The 24,760-nt window shown below is 42.8% G+C and overlaps 1 protein-coding gene across 3 annotated transcripts in view; it reads right to left on the bottom strand.

The window, feature by feature from the left end:
• Positions 1 to 19,312, bottom strand: part of MTMR3 (myotubularin related protein 3) — an 82,948-nt gene extending 63,636 nt beyond the window's left edge. For 2 of the 3 annotated variants that reach the window (XM_080365669.1, XM_080365676.1), the window contains exon 1: positions 19,144 to 19,307. Coding sequence is in view for 1 of the 3 variants with exons in the window: in XM_080365671.1 (XP_080221797.1) it covers positions 19,144 to 19,158 (15 nt within the window). In the remaining 2 variants the exon portion in view is untranslated. Of the gene's footprint in view, positions 1 to 19,143 lie in introns of all 3 variants that reach the window. The other variant, XM_080365671.1, reaches the window with a different exon arrangement.
• Positions 19,313 to 24,760: the final 5,448 nt, after the last annotated feature.

The following is a 24,760-nucleotide window of genomic DNA, read 5'->3' as shown; positions in this document are numbered from 1 at the left end:
CATCTTAAAGCTTGACAGGAACTGAAAATGTTCTTTATTCCAGTTAACCATTACCACAGGTGCTGAAAAACAGATCTTCCAAGAACAGGTAAGAAAATGGCCTGGTTTTATATTTTACCACTTCACATGTAACAGCTCAAGAAGTCTGAGTACTGGTGTATAAATGCTGCTGTAAGGGAAGAGATCCTTGACAGGGCAGGTATGCTTTGGTGATAGATTCTTGGATTAGGTTGTTACATGTAGTTGCACAATAAAGTAAACAAAGCACACAAAACTGACAGCCCAAGACCCATGTATTAATGACACAGCAGATATCTTTACTACTCATACATGCCACAGAAATCAACTTGTAATTGCATCTTAATATGTCTACACATAAAAAGCATGGAGTGAAGAATTAGGAAATGCAAGTGCTATGATCACCTGTGAAGCTTTAGTTCAGCTTCTCTTGGAGTATGTACGATTGGTAACTCCCTTCATATAAACATTCCTATAAACCCCCACCCTAACTCAGTGAGCTACATGGACAAATACTCCCTGAACCCAGAACTTCTAATTATATTCATTTTTATTAAACTTTGTAGTCAGTGTAGAGTTCTGCATCAAGTCAATCGTTTCAACACTGCTCATTTTAGAGCACCTCTTCTGCTACAGATCCACAGTGCTTACCACAGTTTTCACACTATCCCATATGGTTAAGTGGTAGTAATGTATTTTTAAAAGATTGAAAAACTAAGCCCAGCAAGAGTTCAAGGCATCAGAAGGATCTTCTGGTTTCAGTACCCATAACAGATGTCTGAAGTCTAGTTCTTCAAATACAGAGCAGACTACTATAAAAACTGGGAGTATTTGGGAAATACAATCCACTAGCTTGGGGCCAGAGCTGCAGAGATGAGTGCTTCAGGCCTGGAGCTGTGCTGTTAACACCAAAACCATAATTCCATACACACCTGTAGGTTTCCAGTAACTTACTAGCCTGCACCACAATCCACAACAGGGCAGGGACATACCTAGTTCTCCAGGATGGCAGTCACCTGACTCACCAGACCACCTCCTAGAAGTTCTGTCTAGCTAAAGTCACCATTCCCTGACCCAGCGCTTCTCCAAATACCAGGAGATTTAAGATCTTATTGGGCCACCTGGAAGTTCCAGATTTCTTCAGGTGTCCGAGGCTATTGCAGCCTCTGCTTAATTTTATCTCTGTTATTACCTGCAGGGATGAACAACTGATGCCAGCACACTCCCAGCAACAGTCAAAGGATCAGTTTGCTAGGCATTTGAATATCCAATCATTATTCCTCCCACAAACAGCTTAATCTTTATTGATATTAATTTACTGGCTCAATTGCACAGCACAGATGAACCTCTTTTGGAGGGAGATGAACTCCCTGGCAAGCCTTCAGGATAGAATAGTACTCACTGGTATGGTAGCTGGATCAACAGCCACTGCCATATTTATCAGGAAGCCCAGGTCATCAAGGACTCACATTAGAGCCAAAATAAGTCAATATACTTAACTCCCATAGCTTCCTTTAAAAGTCAGCCCTAAAGCCAGGGGTAGAGTTGTCCAGTTTATTACATTAAACAATGTCAGAGAAAATCCCTTAGCAAATCAGGTAACCTTTCTCCCCTTTATAAAGTTTTCTTGCAGAGCATATGGCAGTTTAAGCTGACAAAACTGGACACATGAGGGGGAAGAGTCCATGACACTAACATTTAAGGGATATTCACATTTTACACATGCTCAAGCTACATTAATGCTAAAACTAGAAACCCAACAAGGTTCAAGAGGCTCTTACACCAAAATTTTTTATACAGATCAGGAGCAGCTGTCCTTTACTAAGTTTCTTTTCCTTCCATATGCTTTTGTTGTTGCAGGTCCCCCAATTTACTTGAGCTCCCACAACCGCTTTGAAGCACTGCAATACTGGGCTGAACACTGCCTTTCCATACTGACATTCAATCAGGTGCAGCCTCCACACTAAGGAAGACCTCCATCTGGCTCTGGGCACTTGTTATTTCTCCAACAGCTTTCGAAGGAGGTTTTCTTTAATTCATTAAAGAAAAAGCAATTAAATTAGTTTTAAAGTCATGTAACATCACACGCCACCTGCCTCAGTGAGGCATCACTGCCATGCTTAAACTTTGCCTGCCGTAGCTTTAACTCTTGTTTATCTTATCAAAAGGATGTCAGAAGTCTAACATGCTCATTATCCTCTTAGGAGCCATTGAATGAAATGTGAGTTAATGAATAACACAGTAGGAATTATTTCATTAAGCCCATGGTGAAAGAGAGCCATCTAATTCTTGGATATGATGTCAGACTTGAGAACTAGCCAGTGATACTTACTCAGGCTTCCACTGCTCAATCAAATGCTACACCAGGGGTGTTCACAGTGAAAGGCGTGCAGACTGCACCGACAGCCCAAGCAAGACTGCCAGAGCATGAAGCAAAGCTACTCTGATGGCAGCCTTTGGAAGAATTAAAGCAGCAGGCATGAGGAACTGAAGCCTGTCATTTTGCTTTCACAGAGGGAAGACAGGAGAAAGAGGTTTTTAGCAGCATACATTTTAAGTTACAGGCCTTGTACAGGTATGGAAGACAATGCAGTTACAGCATGTCAGCTCTTCACATTCTCCTCTTGCCTTTTACAGAGTTTCAACTCCACTCCAAGTTACCACCTGTCTCTGGTACTACCCAAGTAAACCTGTCTATTGAACTCCATCAGAAACCCAACACACTTGAAGGGCAGTCTGAAGTAAGGTATAGGCCCTTCATCAGTCATGGGCAATCCTGTCTTCTGGCATTCAAGGCTACCTCACTTCCACTTTTCGTTAAACTAATGCTTTTCACTACAGAACCTGATGTCTTACGACTTCAGGTAGATGTTCATTCCCTTGTGAAAAAACACCCATCTCCTGCTAGTATCAGTAGCACAGACAACTGCAAGAAAGAAGTCCTCGGCCTACCACAGTCCTCCTTCAGGTCATCAAGATCTGTCTGCAATAAAAAACCCCAAACAAACAGCTTTAGATTGCCTGAAGAGTTTGTACGTTTACCAGACTATCTACTTTCACCGAGGAGACCAGGCAGTTTAAGACCATGTTTAAAGAGGTGTTATTTTACTGATTTCATAACCAAGAATGTCCATCTTCATTGATTTCATGACAGCTATGCTAGATGTATCCTTAGAGTCAAACTATCTGAAGGGCACTATGTTCCTTCCTGTCCAGAACACCCCTGTACTTCCTTTAAATTACAGTCAGGAGCCAGCTCAGAGACCAGAAAGCAGCAGACATTTGAGCAGTTCATACCAAACCATCACAGAGGCTTGCAAATATTACTTTGCAGGTACTCCCCTCTAACAACTTGACTGATGAGAAACAGACCAGCACAAAAGCAAGGTAAAAACTTAAGAAAAACCAGAAAACCTGGGAGACCAAAGCTAGCAGACTTGTTTTTCCACCTGCATGAGAAGTCCATCTTCCTGACATGTCACACCCAATGAGAGTGCCCAACACAAACTTTGCAAGCTGTTTTCTCCACATTGACTGCATCTCAGTTTCTGTATTCTCTTTTCAGAGAGTCTGATTTTCCCATAACCTGCAGCTTGCAGTCACTTCTGACCAGCCATGCATTACTGAGTTCGCATAACATCAGAAGTGAAGGATAATTGTACCATACTACAAATCATACTGAAGGAAACACTATCTTCAAGCCTAGCATGTGCTATTCTGTCATTCTCACATGACTGTGCACATGTACGATGCAGTCATGTTCAAGTCCTGGCATCACAATTACTCTATCAAGAATGCTGAAGCATATTTAGAATGGTTCTGTAAAAAAATAGCTAGCTTCCATAATGCTGTTAAGGTATCCTAGACTAAAACCACTATTGTTCCATAAGCATTCATCTTAAATTCTTCAATAATCACTCAAAACACCTATATGTAAGACACAATACTAATCCCATGGCAGTATTTGTAAAATTGATAGAAAAATCAGCAAGATAAGCTATCAGAAGTTGGCTTTGGGGCAAGTTTCTATGATACTAGAAGCTTCTGAACTGGTACAGAACAGCATCAACAAACTGCCAGCAAAGGGCATCTGTGTGCAGGCACTGCCTGAGCAATCACCTCCACACAGCCACCTACTGCCAAGCAGAAAGTCTTGAGGTGCATACCCAGCAGGCAGTGCCCATTTCCCATCAGCTGATCAGCAGAACATACAGCTGTGCTTCAGCCCACAGCTGGAAATCAGTGCCTAAAATTAAGCACAATAATACAGAGTGAGGTAAGAAACAAGTTTTTGAGAGGGTATGCAATTTAAGAGGGTAATGGGACAGAACTGATGCCTGCCACTTGTCAGGCTGGAAGCCTTAACAATTCTGACTTGTACAGTACTACTGGTTTAAGTTTAATCTTATGCTTACATTCCCTGCTGAGTCAGAGCTCTCCTTACGCAAGACATCAAGACAGAGTTCTTCAGAGCTTTTCAGTGGGCTCTTAAGAGGCTGTATCTATACTATTTCTACAGCAGTGTTGGTTAACCAAGTTTTCATGCCAGGAAAACTGCCAGAGCTATCTGCAGCCAAAAGAGAATAATCTTTACTGGAAGCATCTTGAGTGCCACATCCGCACCAGCTGTACACAAAAACTGCCCTAGAGACCTTGAACAAGATCCTTCTCACCTAAGGCCCGATTTTGTGTCTGATCTTGTCTCTTCTTAAAAAAAAGCCCACATTCTATTGCTTAGTGAGCAGTTCTTACCTATTTTGGACAGTCACTTCAGGAAACAGACACAAGCTCTATTAACCTGTGTAGTTTGGTGGGAGAACAGGGCAGCAATATCCAGGTGTCCTTAACTCTGCAGTTTCCAGCTTAAATACATCAGAGAGAATCACTAGAAAGAAGTAAACAACGTCATCCAGACTGTCTGTGAAAGCATCAGAAATTCAAAAACAGTAGCTGCACACCACATTCTTTTGTGCTCAAACACAAAGAATAAGCAGCTCACTAGACATTCACTGTATTACCATGAGAAACCGCCATTACCCTCAATAGCTGTAAAACCCACAGTTCTTCCTACACCCCAAGCTTGTTGCTAGCATGAAGTAGCTGCCTAAGTGAGAGTCAGTTACAAAGTCATTCTACCACCACCACTATTTTCTCAAAGCTTAAAAATTAAATCAAGTATTCCACTACTGGAATTTTCATTACCAGGAAATCGCAATAATGCTTATTGCGCTATGGTTATTGGTTTGTTCTCCCAATATAACTCAATCAGTTCAATGTTTTGAGTTAATTATTGCTTAACTAAGGTAAATGCAAACAAACCTGAAAAACATGAAATAGATGGTAGGAAACCAAGCTCAACTACTTAAAGATAAACTGAATACTTCAAGATCACCTGCAAACATCAAGGAAATTCTTACACAACTAACATGCATGAGAAATTTAAAGCCCTGATTAAAGCTTCAGAAAATGGCCACATGTAAATTACACAGCAAGGTAAAGACTCAAGACTTTTAATTGTATCTAGACACTTGGGATTAGCAGCAAAAGGTTTATCATAACATGTAAAAACACAACTAGAACCTGGATACAGTATTTCCAGGATATTCTGTCAGACATCAATTCTCTCAGCAATAAAGCTTAAATCAGCATGAATGATACTCTGGAAAGTCCACCAAAACCCCAGAGATATGGGTTCTCTAGAGCTTCTTCTGCACTGATCAAAGAGCATCTTCAGTCATACTCTTCTCCTCATTCGACAGAGAAAGCAGATACAGCATCAGTGATTTGATGGAAGGCAGCAGTAAGATTCAGCCCCGGCACAGCCTTATTTTATAGAAGAGTTGCCAGAGAAGTTTCACTGACTTATGCTGACAAGGTTGAACTTGAAACTATCCAAACTAGTACCTCATCTGAAATTGCTGGTATGAGATGTTCAACCTATAGATGAAAAGCCTTTGAACTTAAGACAGTGGAAGTGACTTCTACAAAATGTGCTTCACTCAGCAAGAGCAGCATGCTAAGAAAGTGAATAGACAATAGAAAGAGTCATTCAAGTGTCAGCCTTCCTGAGAATAGCCAGGACAAAGTGGTTTTTGTTTCTACCTTTGAGATCTTGACAAATCAAAAATAGATTAAATGTGCTAGCAGACTAACTTCTACCCCACAGACTGATACACGATCTCATGGAAGAGACCTGCCAATACTTTGAAGTAACCTACACCAGAGCAAACACAGCAATGCATATGTTCTATTTTCCTTGTAATAAGTCTGAGTCAAATCATGCCTTTTCAATGTTATAGTAAGCTGATAGGTAATCATTTTTGCTTACAGTCAAGATAAAAAAAAGCAGATCACAGAAATAAGAGCTAGAAGCCCTAACTATGCAGGTATTAAACAAGATGAGTTACAAAAAATTAAATCTGGTTAGAGCCAGGAGGTATATCTGCTTGAGTACAGTTACCAATGAAGGCTTTATTATCTCTAGGGACACACTCTGAAATTTGTGTTCTGTACATTTTTCATTTAACCTTGCTCAGTTCACCAGCATTATTTTTTGCAGCTCAGTGATGAAAACAAGAGTTACTAAATAACTTTCCAGCATGAAGTTTCAGTGCATTACTTCTCACTACTGAATTAAATACACAACCACCTTAACACTCAAAAATCCAATAACCCACAAAGGCTAAGCAAATTTTATCTGTGGAAAACACATGAGCATTTATGAAGTAACATATCAAATCTTACCACAAATACTAAACAAAAATCAGCAATTCAACTGTTTCAGTTAACAATTAATAAAATTGTTCTGAGAAAAAGGAATGCATCTGCTTCCACTTCCTACATAAATCTTGAGTACAACTCAAGCAGCACAACAGATACACAACCCACTGCCAGAAAGCAGTGGAGGCAAACCCTAGGCGAGATGCATGTCCTGCAGGTGACACCTTCAAACTCAGTTTGACTGAGATACAGAACAGTTTCAAGAGTTGCATTTGAAGGATAATTTAAAATCAGTTGCAACGGCTACCTTTTCAGCATTTAGGCCTCCCTGTACCAGCAGTTCAGCCCAACACCCCAGTGCCATAAGGCAGGCAGCGTCCTTAGCTCCAGAGCTGCATGATCCACAAAGCGGACCTATTACTCCGTACCCATCCTAGACTACACCACACTAGTGGCACTTTATCTAGTGAAGGCTGCTGTAAGCCAGCAACTTCAGGATAAGGGACCATTTTGCTTACAGAAACAAAACACTGCAGATGCATTTGTTAAATGCTTTACTTGCAGCAACAGTGGTCTAGAAACACTGTATTAAAAATCCCCCTTTACAGCATATCATCCTAGTCACAATGAACACGGCACCAAGACTGCAAGTTCAACTCAGAAGATGCAATGGGCTGACAACACTGAAGCAAAGGTTAATTTGCAGATTTCTACCTCAAATCTGTTTGCAAGGAACACTCACTTGTGACAAGGAGTTAAAATACTAGGAAGGGAGGATCACATCTGAGTTGTGATGAATTTACCTCACATTCCACCAGCTGAGTATGAGCAACATTGTGAAAACCCTATACCAAGCAACCTCAAAACATTAAAAAAGGATTTAATTCAAGCCCACTGTTTTGACACAAAAAAATCTGCTACTTCTCCCTTCAAACACTCAGTGAGGCTTGAAAGCCGAGCAAATCTAACTAGACAAATTAGAAGACTTACTCCTTACTTCAGAACTGAAGCCTTCAGACCCTTCCATTCAACCTACATCATCAAGCACTTCATTTTAAGGTATTCCATATACCCAGTAAATGTTACAGTATCCACCCAGCCTATTTTGTTTAGATGAGACTAAGTAAGGACTTTTCCCCATTCCTCCCCCACAAAAAAAGCCTGTAAAATTGACATCAGATACAACATAAAATACATCACTTCCAAGATAAGGCTCAAGTTAGACACTCTTCATCTCAGATGTAGTTGGACAAACCTCTAGGATTTCACAGGCAAGAAGTCACCAACAGAACAGCTCCTAAATCATAATTTAGAAGTTCAATGTCGTACATAAAACCGAAGAAACTGAAGAACAAGAAAGGCATAACAAGATTGTCATAACTGTTCATTTGCTACAGGCAACATTTACTTTTCTGTTAAAGGAAAAACTTACCTACCCAGTAAGTTTAGTGACACACATCTTGGTATGTAAATAACCGAGATCTAGAGATGTGGGACATAGGTGAATAAGCAGGAGCTAACTCTTTAAACAAATGCAGGTTTTAACAGGATAAATTCCTATTCTATACTTAGAGTTTAAAGGTTACAAAAAGCTCTGTGTTGGAGGAACAGATCAGCACCAGGCAACAAGCTTTTTATAACATGGCAAAGATGCTCTGAATTCCATGTAGAGGCTGAGCTGTCACTCACACAGCACAATCTGTAGATTCCCAGCTTCACAGAAAGATTCACAACTTTCTCTTCCACATTCCTATATGCATTAAATTATTAGTACATTGTTTAAACTGAGTTCTTGTTAAAGTGTTATTATAAAACAAAGTAACCAAGTCATCAGCATGGGTTTTTTTGAGGGGTTACAGGTAAACCAGCTCTTCAGAAGTCAGCTAACAAGCAGATTCTTCAGACAAGTTTCAAGCCATCATATTTGTTTCAACATGTACAAACTCTGCTAAGTCTTTCAACAATACTTCAGCATAAAGTCACCCAGAGAGCAATATAAAGGCAAAACCTAACTAATTGCTGTTGAAATATGTTTGCAAACATGACAGATTTATGGAGTTGTTTTACCACAGTTGATCTTCATTCAGCTGAACAAGCCTTCTCTGAATTGGCCCTAGGGTACACCACCTTTTGCATTTTAGCTACCTACAAAGAGTTAAGCAGATCTTAACACCACCAACCCCACAAAGGGACCCTGTTCTTACTCCTAAGTTTTCCAGAGTCAAACAGGAGGCGTGAAGTTCTACAAAACAGGTGCTACAACACCAATTTAAAATTTATTGTTCATCAATTCATGGAAGTTCGAAAGCTGACCTTTTACAAGCAGTTAAAAACTCCAGCTGGCTACATCTGCAACTGTACCACAAGTGTGCTTCACAGCAACATCTTCAGACTCCTAAAAAAAAAATCTTACCAGCAATAAAACCACTGAGACTGACCAACCCACCTGAACAGACCTGAGTGTTCTCTGCACCTGCAGAAGAAGCTATCGTGCTCCAAACCCAGCCTGGAAATTCAAACTAGCTCCAGGAATTCTTTAATTGTCTTGGCAAGAGTCAGTATAAAAATTGTGGAGTTTAAGCGCATAAATTAGTTTTTGGAGGGTTTTCTGGCATTAGGCCTTTCTAAACTGCAAGCTTAACTTCTCCCCAGCCCACCTGCTTACTTCTCATATGGGAACTCCTGCACAAAAAAAGTCCCTTCTTGTCCTTTTCACCACACAAGTCACTTGAGACCAACTTCTTTTGACAAGGTGTGTTTTAACTGATCACTCCTTGCCTTTAGTAAGTGAAATCCATTTAGCTCAATAACAAATGTTACTGGACCTGCAGCATATTTTTACAAAAATTATTTCTTAACTCGTATATTACTTGGTCTTCTGGGATTAGCACATGATAGCAAGTGTCCACAATGAGGCTAAAATTCTGAATTTTATTGGAAGAACCAGAAAAAACAACAACAGTTGTTACCAATACCTAGAAATTGAAAGGAGACAAAGTAAATTAAGCAATATTGCAATTTTGGGGCTCTTGAAATACGTCTAAGTACATGAGGCTTATCCCTAACTAGGGCTCTAACTTGAACGCCATACAATTTGGGTCTAGGAGCAGGAGATATGCTAGAAGCAGTAAAAGAACTGCATTCAGCATGGGCTGGCCAGATAATCACTACCTCTGTATGTGTAGTGGTCCAGTCTCAGGCAGCTGCATATACTGATAAGACAGTTTAGAAAGCTGGACAGAACTTGAAGTAGTAATGTTTAGAAAAATAAGCTACAGGGAACAGCAGCACACAACTTACTCTTTAGCGAGCTGCCAAACTGTTCCTTCCCCAACCAGAGCAAATCAAGTTGTCTTATGCAAGAGGAAAAGTCTTCATACCTTAGTGCTGAATGAGAACATGGCGGTCTAAGGAGTGATGCAACAGCGCTATTAACATTAATAGGACTGCTCTCTGGGTGTGATCCTCAAAGGATGGGAGCACCTGAACTTGTACCTTATACAAAAAGCTTATTAAAAACTAATCTCAAAAAATAGCTCTTATTGTACTTGTTATACCAATCTTACACTTGTCAAAATCAAGCCAAATCCTTTCATCCATTGTCCACAGCTCCCCAGGCCGCGTCCTCCACACGAACACCTCACACCCCCAATCCAGGCATCAGCCAGTGCAGTGACAGTAATGAACCTAACCACTCTCTGCAGGAAGTATCACATCAAGCAGGTTTCAAGATTGCTTCCTACTCCAAGTTGATTACAACAGCAGGCTTGGCATTGCTTTTTTTCTTTGTGAATTACTAAATTCCTATCCTTAGACGTTTCCACTGTTAGGTTATCACCAGCCTTGCAAGAGTTCATAGGAAGAAGTGCCTATGCAATAAAAATACTGCAGAGGAGTTCAAATGACCTAGCAATTGAAAGCTAGACAGCTCTTAAACCAGCCTACCAGTCAACACTTGAGAAGCAAAAGATAATTTGCCAGGAGTAATGAGCTAAGTATAGAGGCAGCACAACTAGAGCTACCCAATTATTTTTGCATTTCTTTCTAAGTGAATGAAACAGCTTAGGAAGAAGCAGGCTTCAGCTGCTGGTAGAATCCAAGCAAAGCAACAAAGATCTTGTGCTTAATGTACCAAATTCTGCAAAAGCAGCACCAAGAGTCAAGATCAGCATCTTCTAAGTCACTGTAGGTTTTTTTACCATCCTCAGTTTGTTACCGTATTTCAGCAAATCCTATTCTATTTTAGAAACCCATAACTGCATACTCATCTTCTGTCTAGTCTTCTCACTAGATCAATATTTATCAGCTACCCTCATCAAGTATCAGCATTTATCCTGTCATATAAAAGCTAAAATTCCAGTTTGACAGGTGGAAGACATTTTGGTTCCAGCTACTAAAGCCTGCAGAATTGAAGGAGGGAAAAGCATTATGACAGTGACCAGGCATATTGGTACCATTATGCAGCTATACAAACAGCTACTATTTTCTGGAATTATCTGTTAATGAATATTAATTTATTCTTATACTTTAACAAGGGTTTATGAGTATCACTTATACAGCTATATATCCACTGATGTCCCATATGGTCACACACTCTGAAAGAAGGACCTATAGTTAGATATAACCACCAGTTTTCCTGCAAGAGTTTCCATACAAATACCTTAATACATGCTTTGAGCATCTCTAGGTATACTGAACATATAGGTATACCATCAGTACATTGAAGCTGTACTCCTTTTTATCATGAACTGGAGGTCTCAAGCAGAAATCTGATCTCAGTTAGAAATCTACCTGTCCATATCCTTCCCTTGCGTCTTCCTAGACGAGGATCCAGCAACAAAGCATTAGACACTTAAACATGACTATCAAAAACTGAAAATTTCCATGTGGCTTCTCCCTGCAGTCCAAATTTACTCATCTGTTACGTACAGGGATGCACTGCAGCAGTGAAGTACACTAACCAAACACCTCCAAATCATGTGATACTCATGCTTGAGTCTGAAGGGATTAAGAGATTCCAGTCCAGAGTAAAAGAAAACAAGCAAGCTATTGTATTCTGCATTAGAAAACAACTATGCCTTGACCGTAAATCCATTAGCCAAACCTACAAGGAAAGCCCAGCAGACCTCAAAATATTTACCTTGTTCCGTCTTCCTCCTTCCTCAGAGTTCAGATTTTCCCAAAGTGCAAAAAGGTGCATTCTTTTGGAAATTACTCAAAGAAAGGTTCACTGAACATAGACAAAGATGATAATTTAATTATAATGGGTATCCAACCAGAATATAATGCCCTGTTCACAGCAAATTCCTGCTACCAGCAGTGAGTGAAAATTAAGAATCTGAATTCTCAAATGTATTCATGACTAGCATTCCCACCAATCACCATACAATTAAATAAAGGAATGCTTAATTGTAAAGATGAACACTTGTTTGATAAGGTTTAGCCATTAATTTGATGAAAAGCTTATCCACTCTTAAAAAAAATGCACAGTGCTTAGCTGGAAAGTAGAGGGTCTGCAGGCAGAGACAATAAACTTGTAAGTTTACATTAAGTACACTTCACTTGCTTTCAGCTTCCATTTAAAGGAAAATAATCAAAATAACCTAGAAATGCAATCTGCTTAGACATTTTAGTCAGGTTTCTTGGATCGTAAGTTCAACAATGCCTATATCACACTAACATATTTGTTCTCAGAAATGAGTAAAGGAAATAAGGAAAACTCAAACAGAACAACAAAAATCAAAGCTATCAACTCACAACATCTAGAAAAGGTGTTTCTACCCAGAACATAGCAAACTGACTGCAGAATGGACAGAGCAATGTCCACGTGCTAATTTTCAGGCGAAGCTGCTCTGCGATATGGCAGGTGAGTTTTCTTCTCGTAGCTTCTCCTTTTGACTCATCTGTTCTTTGTCAGGAGATAGGCAAGTATTTTAAAAGCCTGGACTTACAGAGAACCCAAAGAACAGTAAAAGTCAGCTTTGATAACAGTAGTTTTGGAAGTTAAGAGAATACACCGAAGGCAAGTAAAACTGAGAACAGTTTTCAGCAGCAACAAGTGTGGAACTAGGTCTGAAAAGGTCTCAAAGCAAACACCCTATCAAGGATGCAAACAGTATAATTACAAACAGCAGAGCTTCACAGCATCTCATTTTATCTCAGGTTTAAGTTTCAATGATAGCAATTACAAGCTTACAGATAGCAATGCAATAAGTAAAGCTTTCACAGGTACACATTTAGGTCAATTACAGCTACAAGAGATGAAATCAGCCAGCCACAGCAACTAGCTTACTCCCCATTCCTGATCTACTTGCAGAGAAAACAAGGAGTCAGGCTGCTGGTTGTCTAACTACCAGATAGGAAATTCCAGGGAAACACTTTCCACCAATTCCAAATGCAGTTGCTACCACTTCCATGAGCAGCTTAGGACTTAAAACTCATTTTGAAAGCACTCAGCAGTAGTTCAAGAGTGACAGGACAGAGCTTAATACTAGGATCATTCTAACATCTGCAAAACAAAATGCAGGCTTCACTTCAAAAGTACTCGAAGTTATCTCACTCATGTAACATCTACTGTAAGATGTTTAAGTTAAGACTCCACAGTCATAAGCAGTTCCAGTGTTACTGTAGGTGCAAATAAATCCCTCTCCCAGCCAAAAGTTCCTAATCCCTCTGGGGACTCTGTCTTTGTTACCATTTCTTTAATTCAGATTTCTGTTTCACTTAACTACAATTTCTAGCAACTAAGTAACTGAAATCAAAATTCTAGTAGTCTATCCTAGACCTACAAGATGCTAAACCCTTCATGTCAGAAAGACTCAAGGAAAGATCTGATTTTCCATCTATATTCTGAAATCCTGCCACCAGCTGTACAGAAACCAAAATAAGAATCCTACTTGAGCAGAACAGTCCAACTACAGAGAAACTGAGGAGTCATATGGAACTTGGAAGGCTTATGATCCATATCACCCCTTCATAAAAGGCTGCTCACAGGGATGAGCTGGGGAGACAGCTAACAGAACACACCCTGAAGCCAAGTCCTGCCTTTAAAGCTCTGCTCTCCAAAGGTAGTTAGAAAGCCAACCAGGTGCATCTTGTCTTCACAGACTCAATTTCAACCTACGCTTTTCAGCACAGACAGGCATTTCTGTCCTCTCCTCACACAGGTGGCTGGGAACAGCCTCCCCCAGGCACTTCCACAAGTGGAGAAAGCAGCACTAGAGAAAAGTCTCATTCTGTCAAGAGCCTGCCCTTTCCTCGGTGATATAGGAGTCAAAACCTTCTTTTAAAAGGCATAGGAAAAGAGAAACTAGTTTTATTTTTTCCTGAAGCTCTGTCCATTCAGGTAACACTACAAAATTAATGCTTTGATTATAGCCCTAGTTTCCAGTCCCAGAGTTGGCAAAACAAATGAGGCCCACAAAAGGGCAACAGAAAACTGTTCCAACAGCATTTCTATAAATAATGTCTATACCAGTGCATCTATTGGAAAGAAAAACTGCAAAGAATTATGGCAAAACAGCATTTCTTCCTCCATAAGTGGTCCACTAGGGTGCTGGTCTGTTCTGGCTGCCCTTCTAAAAGCCCGGCTCTTCCTAAGTAGCCAGGGACTAACACAAATTTTCTGATTCTAGCTTCAAGCTAATTCCATTGGGGACACAATAATTTTCCAAGCTAAGCTCAGCCTTCACAGCTAGAACTAGTTCTAATGCTTCACAAAATACAAAATAGCTAAACACCCTGAATTTGACCACTACCACATTATTCGTACACTGAAGAATTATTTGATTAAGAACTGATGTCACAAAAGTCAGTAAAAGCATCAGCTAGATCAGCATCTCAGATAAAAGCTGTCACCAGCACACCCAACTTCATTATCATCATGGCTAGTCAGTTCACCACAATGAACACTGAAAACTACAGTGAGATGTGCTGAGCAAGGCAAAAGACAACTTGCTTTGCTTTTCACCTACTAGTACTTCTCTAAGGCTTCATTTCTTTGCTGTTCTGTCCTCTTTCAACTCACTCAACTGCAACGCTATATTTTAAAGTATTTGCAATTAAATTATTTTGGTTTAATTTCTCTAAAAAAGGGGTTTAATACTAAAGATCTATCAGCATGTGTTACTGAGGACACATTTCATCACTGGCATGACTGGTAGCTTATACAACAACCTGCTCCCAAGCCATCCTATCAATGCCACTTTACAGCTTTTCACTTCATTCCTAGTCAAGAGGAAAAATGGCAGACTAATTTCTCTAAAATTAAGTTCCTCTGAAACCTTGTTCAAAATATTAACTTTTTCAGAAGTGGCAATACTTCAATACAGCAGCTTGTACAAGTTCAGTTGCCATGCAGCTTCAAGTCTTCTGAAATGCAGTTCTCCCAAGGAAGGGCAAGAACCACCTATCTTTTTCACAGTTTTTCAGAAGTTTCATAGTCTTTTTCAGAGGTTGAGTTTGGTTTTCCCCCCCTTATCATAGTTTGGAAGGGTTCTACCGCCTACAGGACAGCTATTACAATGTCATTAGTTACCTCACTCGTGCATATACACAAATTTCAGAAAAACTTCAAACTGTATCATACCAAGCTTATTTTGTTGCAACTATTTTTGGCATTAATGTCCATAAGGAGGAACAATGCCTCTGAATATTCAGTTGCCCACCAGCAAGACTTAGAGAGCATACTTCCAGTTAAGCTTAACTTGCAGTCACATTCACACATCAAACCAACTGCTGCTCCCTGAACTTTAGATTAAGGATTTAAGTCAGAGGAGTTTCAGAAGATGAACCAAAGTTAGGAAATCTGCAACTGTATTTTAAGTTAAGCCTTTAAAAACAGCACTTTTTGATGGACATCAATGACTCCAGAAATAGCTTATCCATTTCAATTAACATTCTGTAAAGCCTTCTGCTTTGCTTTTCCTCCCTAGCTCATTCTGCATAGTGTGGCACTGCAGTTCCAAGCTTCACTTGTAGGCACATATTGCTACTTACTGAAGGTGAACAGAGCACCTCCCAGCAGAGCAACACAATCCAGACATTTCTTAACAAGACTAAAGGTCTAAAGTCTAAAAGACTAAAGATACCACTTGTTTCAACAAGATCACGGCTACACTTCTACCCTGCTGCTACAGGTTGTTCTTTCCCCTAGTTCAGATCAGCAGGGAGTGACTCAAGGCCTTCCTTATGGGATACATTACCTCCCAGAATCACTACAGCCAGTTGGTGTTCACCTCCTTCACACCACCAGAAACTATTAATCAGATGAGGGGAAGAACAAGTCTGGGCTACTCATGCTCTAGCTTAAAATTAGATTTCTATGTTATCACGTACATTCTGTCAGTCCTTCTCAACTGCTCACCCCAAAGCAAGGGGACTAACTCTTAGCTGTTTCTGTTAGCAGCTACATTCTGAATGAGAGCAGTTGACACCAAATGGTGCTGTAGTTTGGGTCCCTTGCCCATCCCACAAGCAGCAAACATGCATGCAAGCCAATACAACAGTCTGGTTATGGCAATCCTGCACAGTTCAGGATTAATGCATCCAAGGTGAGAGTTGTAATGCATTAGGAGTTGAGGTCTTCAGTTCTTTACTAGGATAGCAAGCCTCAGTAAAAAGTCAGTATTTCAAATTCCTGAACTAGGACTACCTTCACTTTTAGGTCTTTCATGCAAGCCACTGAGTTGCCCTGAAATTCTGAAGCACCACAAAGAAAGAAATATTTATTTTTTAACAATCCAGTTAATTCACAAGAACTACAGCATGAACCGAGTGCTGCAAGTTTTCCCGACAGCACTGTGAAATTACAGCACCAATATCTAGAAGAAGGGTAGAATTACAAATCATGAGGCTCGTTTCTCAAAGTTAAAACCCATATGGGATCTAACAGGCAGATCTTTATACCATCACTACTCAAACTAGAAACAAACACAGAACAGTTGCACATTATGGCTTAGACTGTTTTAGTACCTAAAAGCTTGTTCTGAAATAAATACAACTTGTGTTACTTTGATTCAGCCAATGAAAGCCAGTATGAAACAAGTGCATATTTAAGTGTCTGGACTTTTCATTCTAGTTTACAGCATCTGGTATTAACAAACAATTTGGAGTCACATGCTCTGGAAGACACCACCGATATCAAGTAGAAGAGTCCTATCTCATTATATCCAGTTACACATCCCAGTAGGAAGCTACCAGAGCAGGAACAGCCATCACATCCCTTTGACCTCTGCAGGTGAAAAGATCAAGCTTTGTGCTAGACACTAACCCAGTTCCTCCAATTCACTCCATGCAGACAATTCCTTCTTCCTAGCTACTGCAGACTTTTCAGGCTTCTGCCCATTACTCCAGCAGCTAACAATATCCTTCTCGTTAAGTTGCTCCTTTTTTACAGGTTAATTGCCAGCAAAGCACTGCATAGCCACATTCCTCCTACTCTTGAAAGGCTGACAACACACTCATCTCCATCATCCTAGGTTGCATGTAGGTGGAATGAGATCTGAGATAAAACATTGTATCCTCTATCTTCAGAAGCTTTGGTATGCTCCATTTCTATCTCCTCCAGCTGTGGATGCCATTTTTATGGAAAATAAAAAAAGAGCTTATCAAGCACACCTATTCTACCTACTTGGTATCATTTGTGGGTTGCATAGCATATTACTTAAGGCCAACCAATATTTTAATACCTGCTAATGCAGACAGTTAACATAATGGATATTAACAGTATCCTAATGGGTACCTACACCACTGTCAGCAAGAGGACTAACTTGATTCTCAATATACCACTCCTATAATGTGAAGTAGGACAAGAGCACCTTTTAGTGCAACCACTCGAAAAACCACCACTGCTCCACATGACTGTTTCTGCATGTTTGCCCCTCCCCCAGGCACACAGAAGCCCTTGTCACTGAAGCATTTTAGAATCCCATGCCCCGCCTTTACTTATCTGTAGAAAGTTTCAACACTTACAGTTCACACTATTTCCTGTACTGTGAAAGGGAGCACTTTTTCTGTCTTCCAAAACCACTGTGATCAGTAACAGCTTCAGCAGCAGATATTAGATGTCAGCCTCCTCCCCTCAAGTTATCTACAAGCACTCCTTTGTAAAAACTCCTTCACTTCCACCAACAAAGTTAATTTTCAAATATTACAGCACATGCTTTAATAAAGAGCTGAGGTGCATGACAGGTATTACAGGAAACCTGCCACAGTTCCTTGTCACACTACCATCCCTTCCCAATGGGCTCGCCTAGGCATTTAAATACACCTTTATATTTGCCATCAAGCCAAGCTGTACTTCTACACTCAGCACTACCTGACGTGATTCACTAGACAAGCTCTTTTCTTCTGAAAGAAAGCCTTAATGCGCACGGTTACATGGGCTCATCACACAAGAAAGCAAAAGGGTGAAGCACACAGAGTTGAAGTCTGCAAGAGTTACAAGCTCATACTCATACCCAGCCTTCCCCCGAGCAAGGGAAGTCTGCACCAAGAGGAAAGGAATCAGTTTCCTGTACAGAGATGTGAAGGAACACGAGGTCTCATCTGCTGAGAAAATAATATTCCCTAAAAGAATGAACTGAAGAGGGAACAACTTCAATGCAAAAAACTTACAACTCCATGTTGGGGGGAACTGGAGCGGGAAGGCAAAACACTACTTAGCAGAGAAGGGCAACCTCTGCTCAGATCCCATCAGAAGCATAGGTCTGTTAAGAGGAACACGGGGAAGAGGGACAATTAAAGCCCCAAAACTATTTAAATAAAAACCCTTCACAACTCCCGCTTACAACAGGAATGGGAATTTTGGCTCCACGCACAAGGACCCTTGAGCACAACTGACACGGCGGCCAAAGCGGCCGGAGGAGACGAGCGCGGGGCCGCGGCTGCCGGCGGCGTGAGGCGCTGCCTCAGTCCCGCTCCACGGGCGGCGGGGAGGCAGCCACCCCCGCGGGGCGGCCAGGCGAGCGGCGGGCGCCAGGTGAGGCCCACAGGCCGCGGACCCCGGCGGCGGCCAGGCGGGAAGCTCACCTCCCGCGGGCGCACCGCCCGCCAGTCCCAGCGCCGGGGGACGCGCCGCCGCTCGGGACGGCATCCCTGCCCGCCCGGGGAGGAGGAGGAGGAGGAGGAGGAGGAGGAGGCCGCCACCCCCGGCCGCGGTGCCGGGAAAGCGCCTCAGCACGCCGCCGCCTCCTCCTCCTCCGCGGCGGCCCCGGCCGCCCGGAGCGGAGGAAACCGGCGCCGCGTCCCCACCGCTGCCCCTCACCCCGCGGCCCGAGGGGGCGTGCCGGGCCGCGGCCGCGCAGCTGACAGCCCGGCCGCCCTCCTCCAGGCCCCAGCCCGGCAGGCCGGCCCACCCCCCCGCCAGGCGCCGGGTGAGCCCAGACGCCCCCACCGGCTCCTTACCGCGGGGCAGGGCATGGCGCGGAGCCCCCACACCCCCGTCCCGGGGCGCGGCCTCCTGCCTGGGCCGGGGTCGCTGGGCTCCGGGCTGCCTCCGCCGCCTCTCACAGCCACAACAACATGGCGGCCGCACGGGACGCGGGCACGACGGGGCCAGGCGCGCGCCCGACACCGCCTCCCTCTCCCCACCCCACCCCACCGCGGGGCGGGGCCGGGCGCGCGCCGTTCCCGCCCTCCGCGGCGCGGCGGGAGGGGAGGCTGCGGAGGGTAGTGCTGCGCTCTCCGGGGTTCCGCGTCCCCTCAGGGGGCAGCCGGCCACCGCTACGCCGCTGCCCTCCCCCGGCCTCGCAGCAGGGGAAGCTAGCTCTCCCCTTCTTCCTTTTAAAACCCTGTGAGGGTGTTTAACCGCCTGCAGCTGGGTGAGGCCGGTCTCGGCGCGGCCCTCGGCAGCCCTGAGCCCTGCAGAGGCAGGAGGCGCGACGCCGTGGTACTGACGGTGTCTGAGGAAAAGGTTTTGCGGCCGCCTCGGGCAGCTTGTGAGGCAGGTAACAGGCGGCGGATGGGCTGGAGTTGGGTGCTGAGGGGAGCTGCGGGAGCCGAGGAGCTCTGCGAGCTGAGCTCTGCCCGTGCCCCACTGCCTCTGCTGGCAGCAGGGCTTGCAGGCCTGGGATCCTCCTTAGGAGTCCTCCAAAGCCCCTGTTCCCCTTGGAGAAACACCCTGTCTGACACCAAAAGCCACTCTTGTGCACAAAGTCTTCTGGCCAATGCTCTCCTTTGCTTTTGTGACATTCAGCTCAGCTGCAAAAACATGTGTGGCCCCATGCCATCAGTAGATGCACAGTCCAAACCACCATGAGCAGCCTGCAGCTCCTGGAGCATGAGGTAATGGAGAGCAGGGAGCCAACATGAGGCATGAGAGCCAAAAAACACATGGACATTGAGAGACAAGTGATAAAGCAAAATGGATATGACCGTTAAGCAACAGAAAGGCACAGGAAGGCTTGAGAGGCAAATGGCAGCAGTGTCAGAGGTAGCACGGTATGGTTGGCAGGAAGAGTTGTGGTTTCCAAAATGAAGCTTTAAGACTCGTTCAGTGGAGTCTCTTTTCAGCAGCAAAATTTGTATCTGGGTTTTGTTGCAACTGTGACAGATCATTAATGCTTTATTTTTATACATATCTTTAATTTACAATACTGTATGTAGGTCAGGTTGTACTTTTGAGAGATACTTCTCCCTGCTCCTCATGTTTGCCTTGATCTGAAACGAAATGCTTGCAAGTAACTATAAAATGCACTCCTAAATTATCCACAGGACTCTCCCTCTGAGTCCAAGGCTAGTCATTGTAACAGATGGACTTCAGTCTGTCATTAACTCCTGTTTAAGCTAGAAGTAGCATTAATGTTCAGAGAGACAATACAAAATACAGGATCCCATGTCTTTAAATTCAGATGTAAGCCATGCAGTGAGTTGTTTTGTATTTTCGCTCCCTTGGTCAGGGACAGTAAACATTTGCAAGAAAGTTAATCAGCCCCTCTAAAGGGATTTTTTCCAACAACAAACCATCATCTGAATGCAAATGTGATCTGAATGTCAATATGTACCTTCAGAGGAACTTTGGAAGAAATACAGGTAACTGAAAGGAAAAACAGGATTCCTGGCCTGTTTATACCCAAAACCAATGAAAAAATGTTCAGCTGGTATAGCAGTATCTGAAAGGATGTGTGTTGACAGCATTAGAGAATATGAATTTTTAAAAGGCCCTGTTAAATGGTTGCCTTTTGCAGTATGCCTGGACAGAGACCAAATGTGACCTACTTCAGGAGGCTGAATCCTGGAGACCCAGAGCTTTTGTACAGCAGAACCTGCCAGTTGCTCCTTCTGTTTTTTAAAGAGAGGGAACTAGCTGGAGCACCATCACTGTGACAGGAAAAGCTGCACACTTTCAGCTGCTTCAGTGATACAAATAGTCATCTTTAGCATTATCTTTCCCGATACAATTAAACACATTGCATGGAGACTTTCCTTATCTTGTGTTCTGAGCCTCTCCTTTTCTTGTGTTCCATTTTTTAATAAATGCTAGGTATGGCCCTATGTTAAATGACTTCTGCCTCTATTTTCTATGATCACTGGGGCAAAAGATGATAGCTCATGAGAATTATTTTATGGAAATGGAAATTACTGTACCAAAAGGTAGAGCAAGGCCTGTGAAAACCTGACATGCAGCTCAGGGAATGAGGTGTTCCCAAGCCCACAGTTCTGATGGACCTGGAATGTATCCTCACTCATGTAGTACAAAGTTTTTAATTTGTCAGGTTGAGGGTGGTAATGATTACTGAGGAATGACTGAAGCACTAGTTTTTAAGCAGGAGGAAGAAAAGCCGTCCAGTCATTTAGACACCTGTTAGTCTGACCTCAAGAACATTAAAAGCTTAGAAAAAAAATGTAAAGGAAAAACTAGTTGGGGCCAGAGAAGTAAGTGGAAAATAAAGTAAAAAATGTGACATAGCTTTATGAAAGATAGATTGCATTTAACTAAGATTATACCTCTGATAATTGTTTTCTAGACAATGTATATATAACAGATTTAATCTAACTGGATTTAGTCAGATATTAAAAACAATGCCACATGGCAAATGTATAAGTTCATCTGGGGAGCTATTTGGTAGGTAAGAAGCTAGTTACTGACAGATGGCATTAGTTTGGGTGGAAGGGCAGGCTGTGAGAGTGGAGCTGAGTTCCTTAAGAAATGACTTGGAGACTTAACAGCAGGTTCAAAAATTTATTCAATAAATTAATGGAGAGCAGGTCCATAAAAAAAACCCTACATGGAAGAGGTAGGGAAGTCATCTCAAACATAGACCACTCGTGAATGCATAAGGGAGTACAAAGGAGAGAAAGAGCAGAAAGTGGCTGAGGTCCAATGCTCTCCCTAAGCAGCACCGCTGACTGCCCTGCTCAGAGGCAGAGTGCTGGACCACGGGGACCACAGGCTGACCCAGCAAGGCATATCTTTGCATTCTTTTGATCTTGCACAGTATACTTCAAACAGGCTTTGGAACAAAAGGAAGGAGTGAGCTGATGGCATTTGCCAATGGCACAAATTTTGGAGGCACCAGTGGTGCAGAGGGAATATCTGTATTGCTGGAAGAGTTGGATAACATGAGTGCTGGCACATTGGAAATGGGATGAAATTTAATAGTGGAAAGTACAAGGTCACGCACTTGGGAATTGCTAATAGGAATCTCTGCTGCAAGCTGGGAGCTCATCGGTTGGAAATGACAGAAGAAGAGAAAAATCTGGGTGTATTTGTTGATCTCAAGATGACTGCAAACTCCCAATGTGAAGCAGCTCTGACAAAAAGCACATTATCGACTGAGTTATTTCCAGGAGAAGGGGCAAATGTTAATACCATTATACAAAGCTCTACTGCAACCTTCTCTGGAATTATGCAGGCAGCTCTGGTCACTTTTAATCAAGGGAGACAAACTTAAAATGTGGCTGGAGAATAATTACAGGGTAATCCTGATTTTTTTCTTATGTAAGGATTTTGAAATAATTCATTAAGCCAAAAAACTGAATGCTGAGAAGGGATACAGTTGTTCTCTATGAAACTTCAGGGAGTAAACACAGAAGTAAACACATCTCCCTTAAGAGCAAGGGTGATGTTAATGTAAGAGAAAACAAGTATCCGATGGCCATGAAAAGCCCAGGCTGAAACTTGAGAACACCAGAGCTTCCAACAGCTCAAGTCCTGAGACTTCGGGTCATCCTTCCCAGAGCTGCCTTCCCCTGATTCAGTTGCCACCAGCAGCTGAGAACTGACCCTAAAGACCCAAAAGTCTTTTCCAAACCTCTCTTACTGTTTAAGACATAGCCACTGAGTTACTAGTTGGCTTCTTATGAAAAGAAAAAGGGGTACCTGACGTGGAAAGATATTCTTTGGGCTGCGGTTGCAACCCAAATGTCATTTGAGTTATTGGCTGTATGCAGTGAGGACACATTTAAAATCTGCATGTGGCTGTGGTGGAGGCTGACAGCATCCTGTTCGGGATCATCCCACCCTGGTCCCTCAGATCACCTTCCCACAGAGGCCATCCTGTGCCTATCCTGTATGTGGGATGCAATCCTCGAGCAATCTGTACCTGGCACCGTGAGAAATGGCAAAACCAAACATGTCAGATACTTCCCCGTCCCTGCTGCCATCCAGTAACCTTTAATACACTTCAATTTTGTGATACAAACAGCCAAACAACATTTGTGGGCTGTTTCTGTTATGATGAAAAACTGATGGTAAGGTCAGATACGTCTTAAAAAAACCAACATGCCAAGTCCTGATTCTCTAAGAACAGTCAGGTCATGAAACACAGGGTAGTTTCCTTTTTCAGGACTCCAAACTGGCTTCTTTTGCTAGTTTTCTACCCAAAAGAAGCTATTTTCATCCTTTCTCTCCTGTTTTGTTTTGTATTTAATCTTTTACCTGACTTTGATATTTCACTAATTTTAGTCTCCATTTATTTTCATGAATGCCTGAACAGAATACTGCACTCAGGCCCATTTCTTATACCGTGTTCCTTATTGTGTAGGTGCTTCCATTCTTTCTGCTCCCATCACACAAGCAGTTATTTCGTTGTTCATTTAATCCAAATGGCAGGTGGTGAGGACATCAGGGTTGGCACAGCATGAGGCCACCCCTGATTAAAATGTGCCAGGTGAGAGGCACCCACTCTTATCAGTTATCCTGATGGGGCCCAAAAAACAGATGCTCTGACTCATTCCCTTGGAAAGCAGATGAATAATTTGAAAATTATAAGATTTTTATTATGTACATATCATTTTTGTCAGAACATTTTCCAACAGTCTCATGGAGAAGGACTTGGGGGTGTTGGTTGATGAGAAGCTCAGTATGACCCAGCAACATGCGCTCGCAGCCCAGAAAGCCAACTGTACCCTGGGCTGCATCACCAGCATCTTGGCCAGCAGGGCGAGGGAGGGAGTTCTCCCTCTCTTCTCTGCTCTGGTGAGATACCCCCCCCCCTGCAGCCCTGTGTCCAGCTCTGGGGCCCCAGCGTAAGAAGGACATGGACCCGTTGGAGCGAGTCCAGAGGAGGGACACAAAGATGACTGAGGGTTGGAGCACCTCTCCTGAGGAGACAGGCTAAGAGCTGGGGTTGTTCAGCCTGACGAGAAGGCTCCAGCAGAATTTATAGCAGCCTTCCAGTACTTAAAGGGGTACTGGGTACAAGAAAGCTGGAGAGGGTTTTTTTACAAGTGCATGTAGGGATAGGACAAGGGGTAATGGCTTTAAACTGAAAGAGGGCAGATTTTGATTAGATATTAGGAAGAAATTATTTACTGTGAGGGTGGTGGGACACTGGCACAGGTTGCCCAGAGCAGCTGTGGGTGTCCCATCTGTGGAAGTGTTGAAGGCCAGGCTGGATGGGGCTTGGAGCAACCTGGTGTAGTGGAAGGTGTCTCTGCCCAGGGCAGAGGGGTTGGAACTAGATGATCATTAAGGTCCTTTTGAACCCAAACCACCCTATAATTCTATGGATTTAGGATTTTTTTGTCTTGTAATAACCCTGTTTTAAAGGGAGATGTGCTATTAGTGACACTTTGCCGA

This window comes from Falco punctatus, assembly GCF_963210335.1.
Source record: "Falco punctatus genome assembly, chromosome: 1".
In the NCBI taxonomy this organism is placed as follows: Eukaryota; Metazoa; Chordata; class Aves; order Falconiformes; family Falconidae; genus Falco; species Falco punctatus.
This window is presented reverse-complemented; position numbering and strand designations above follow the sequence as displayed.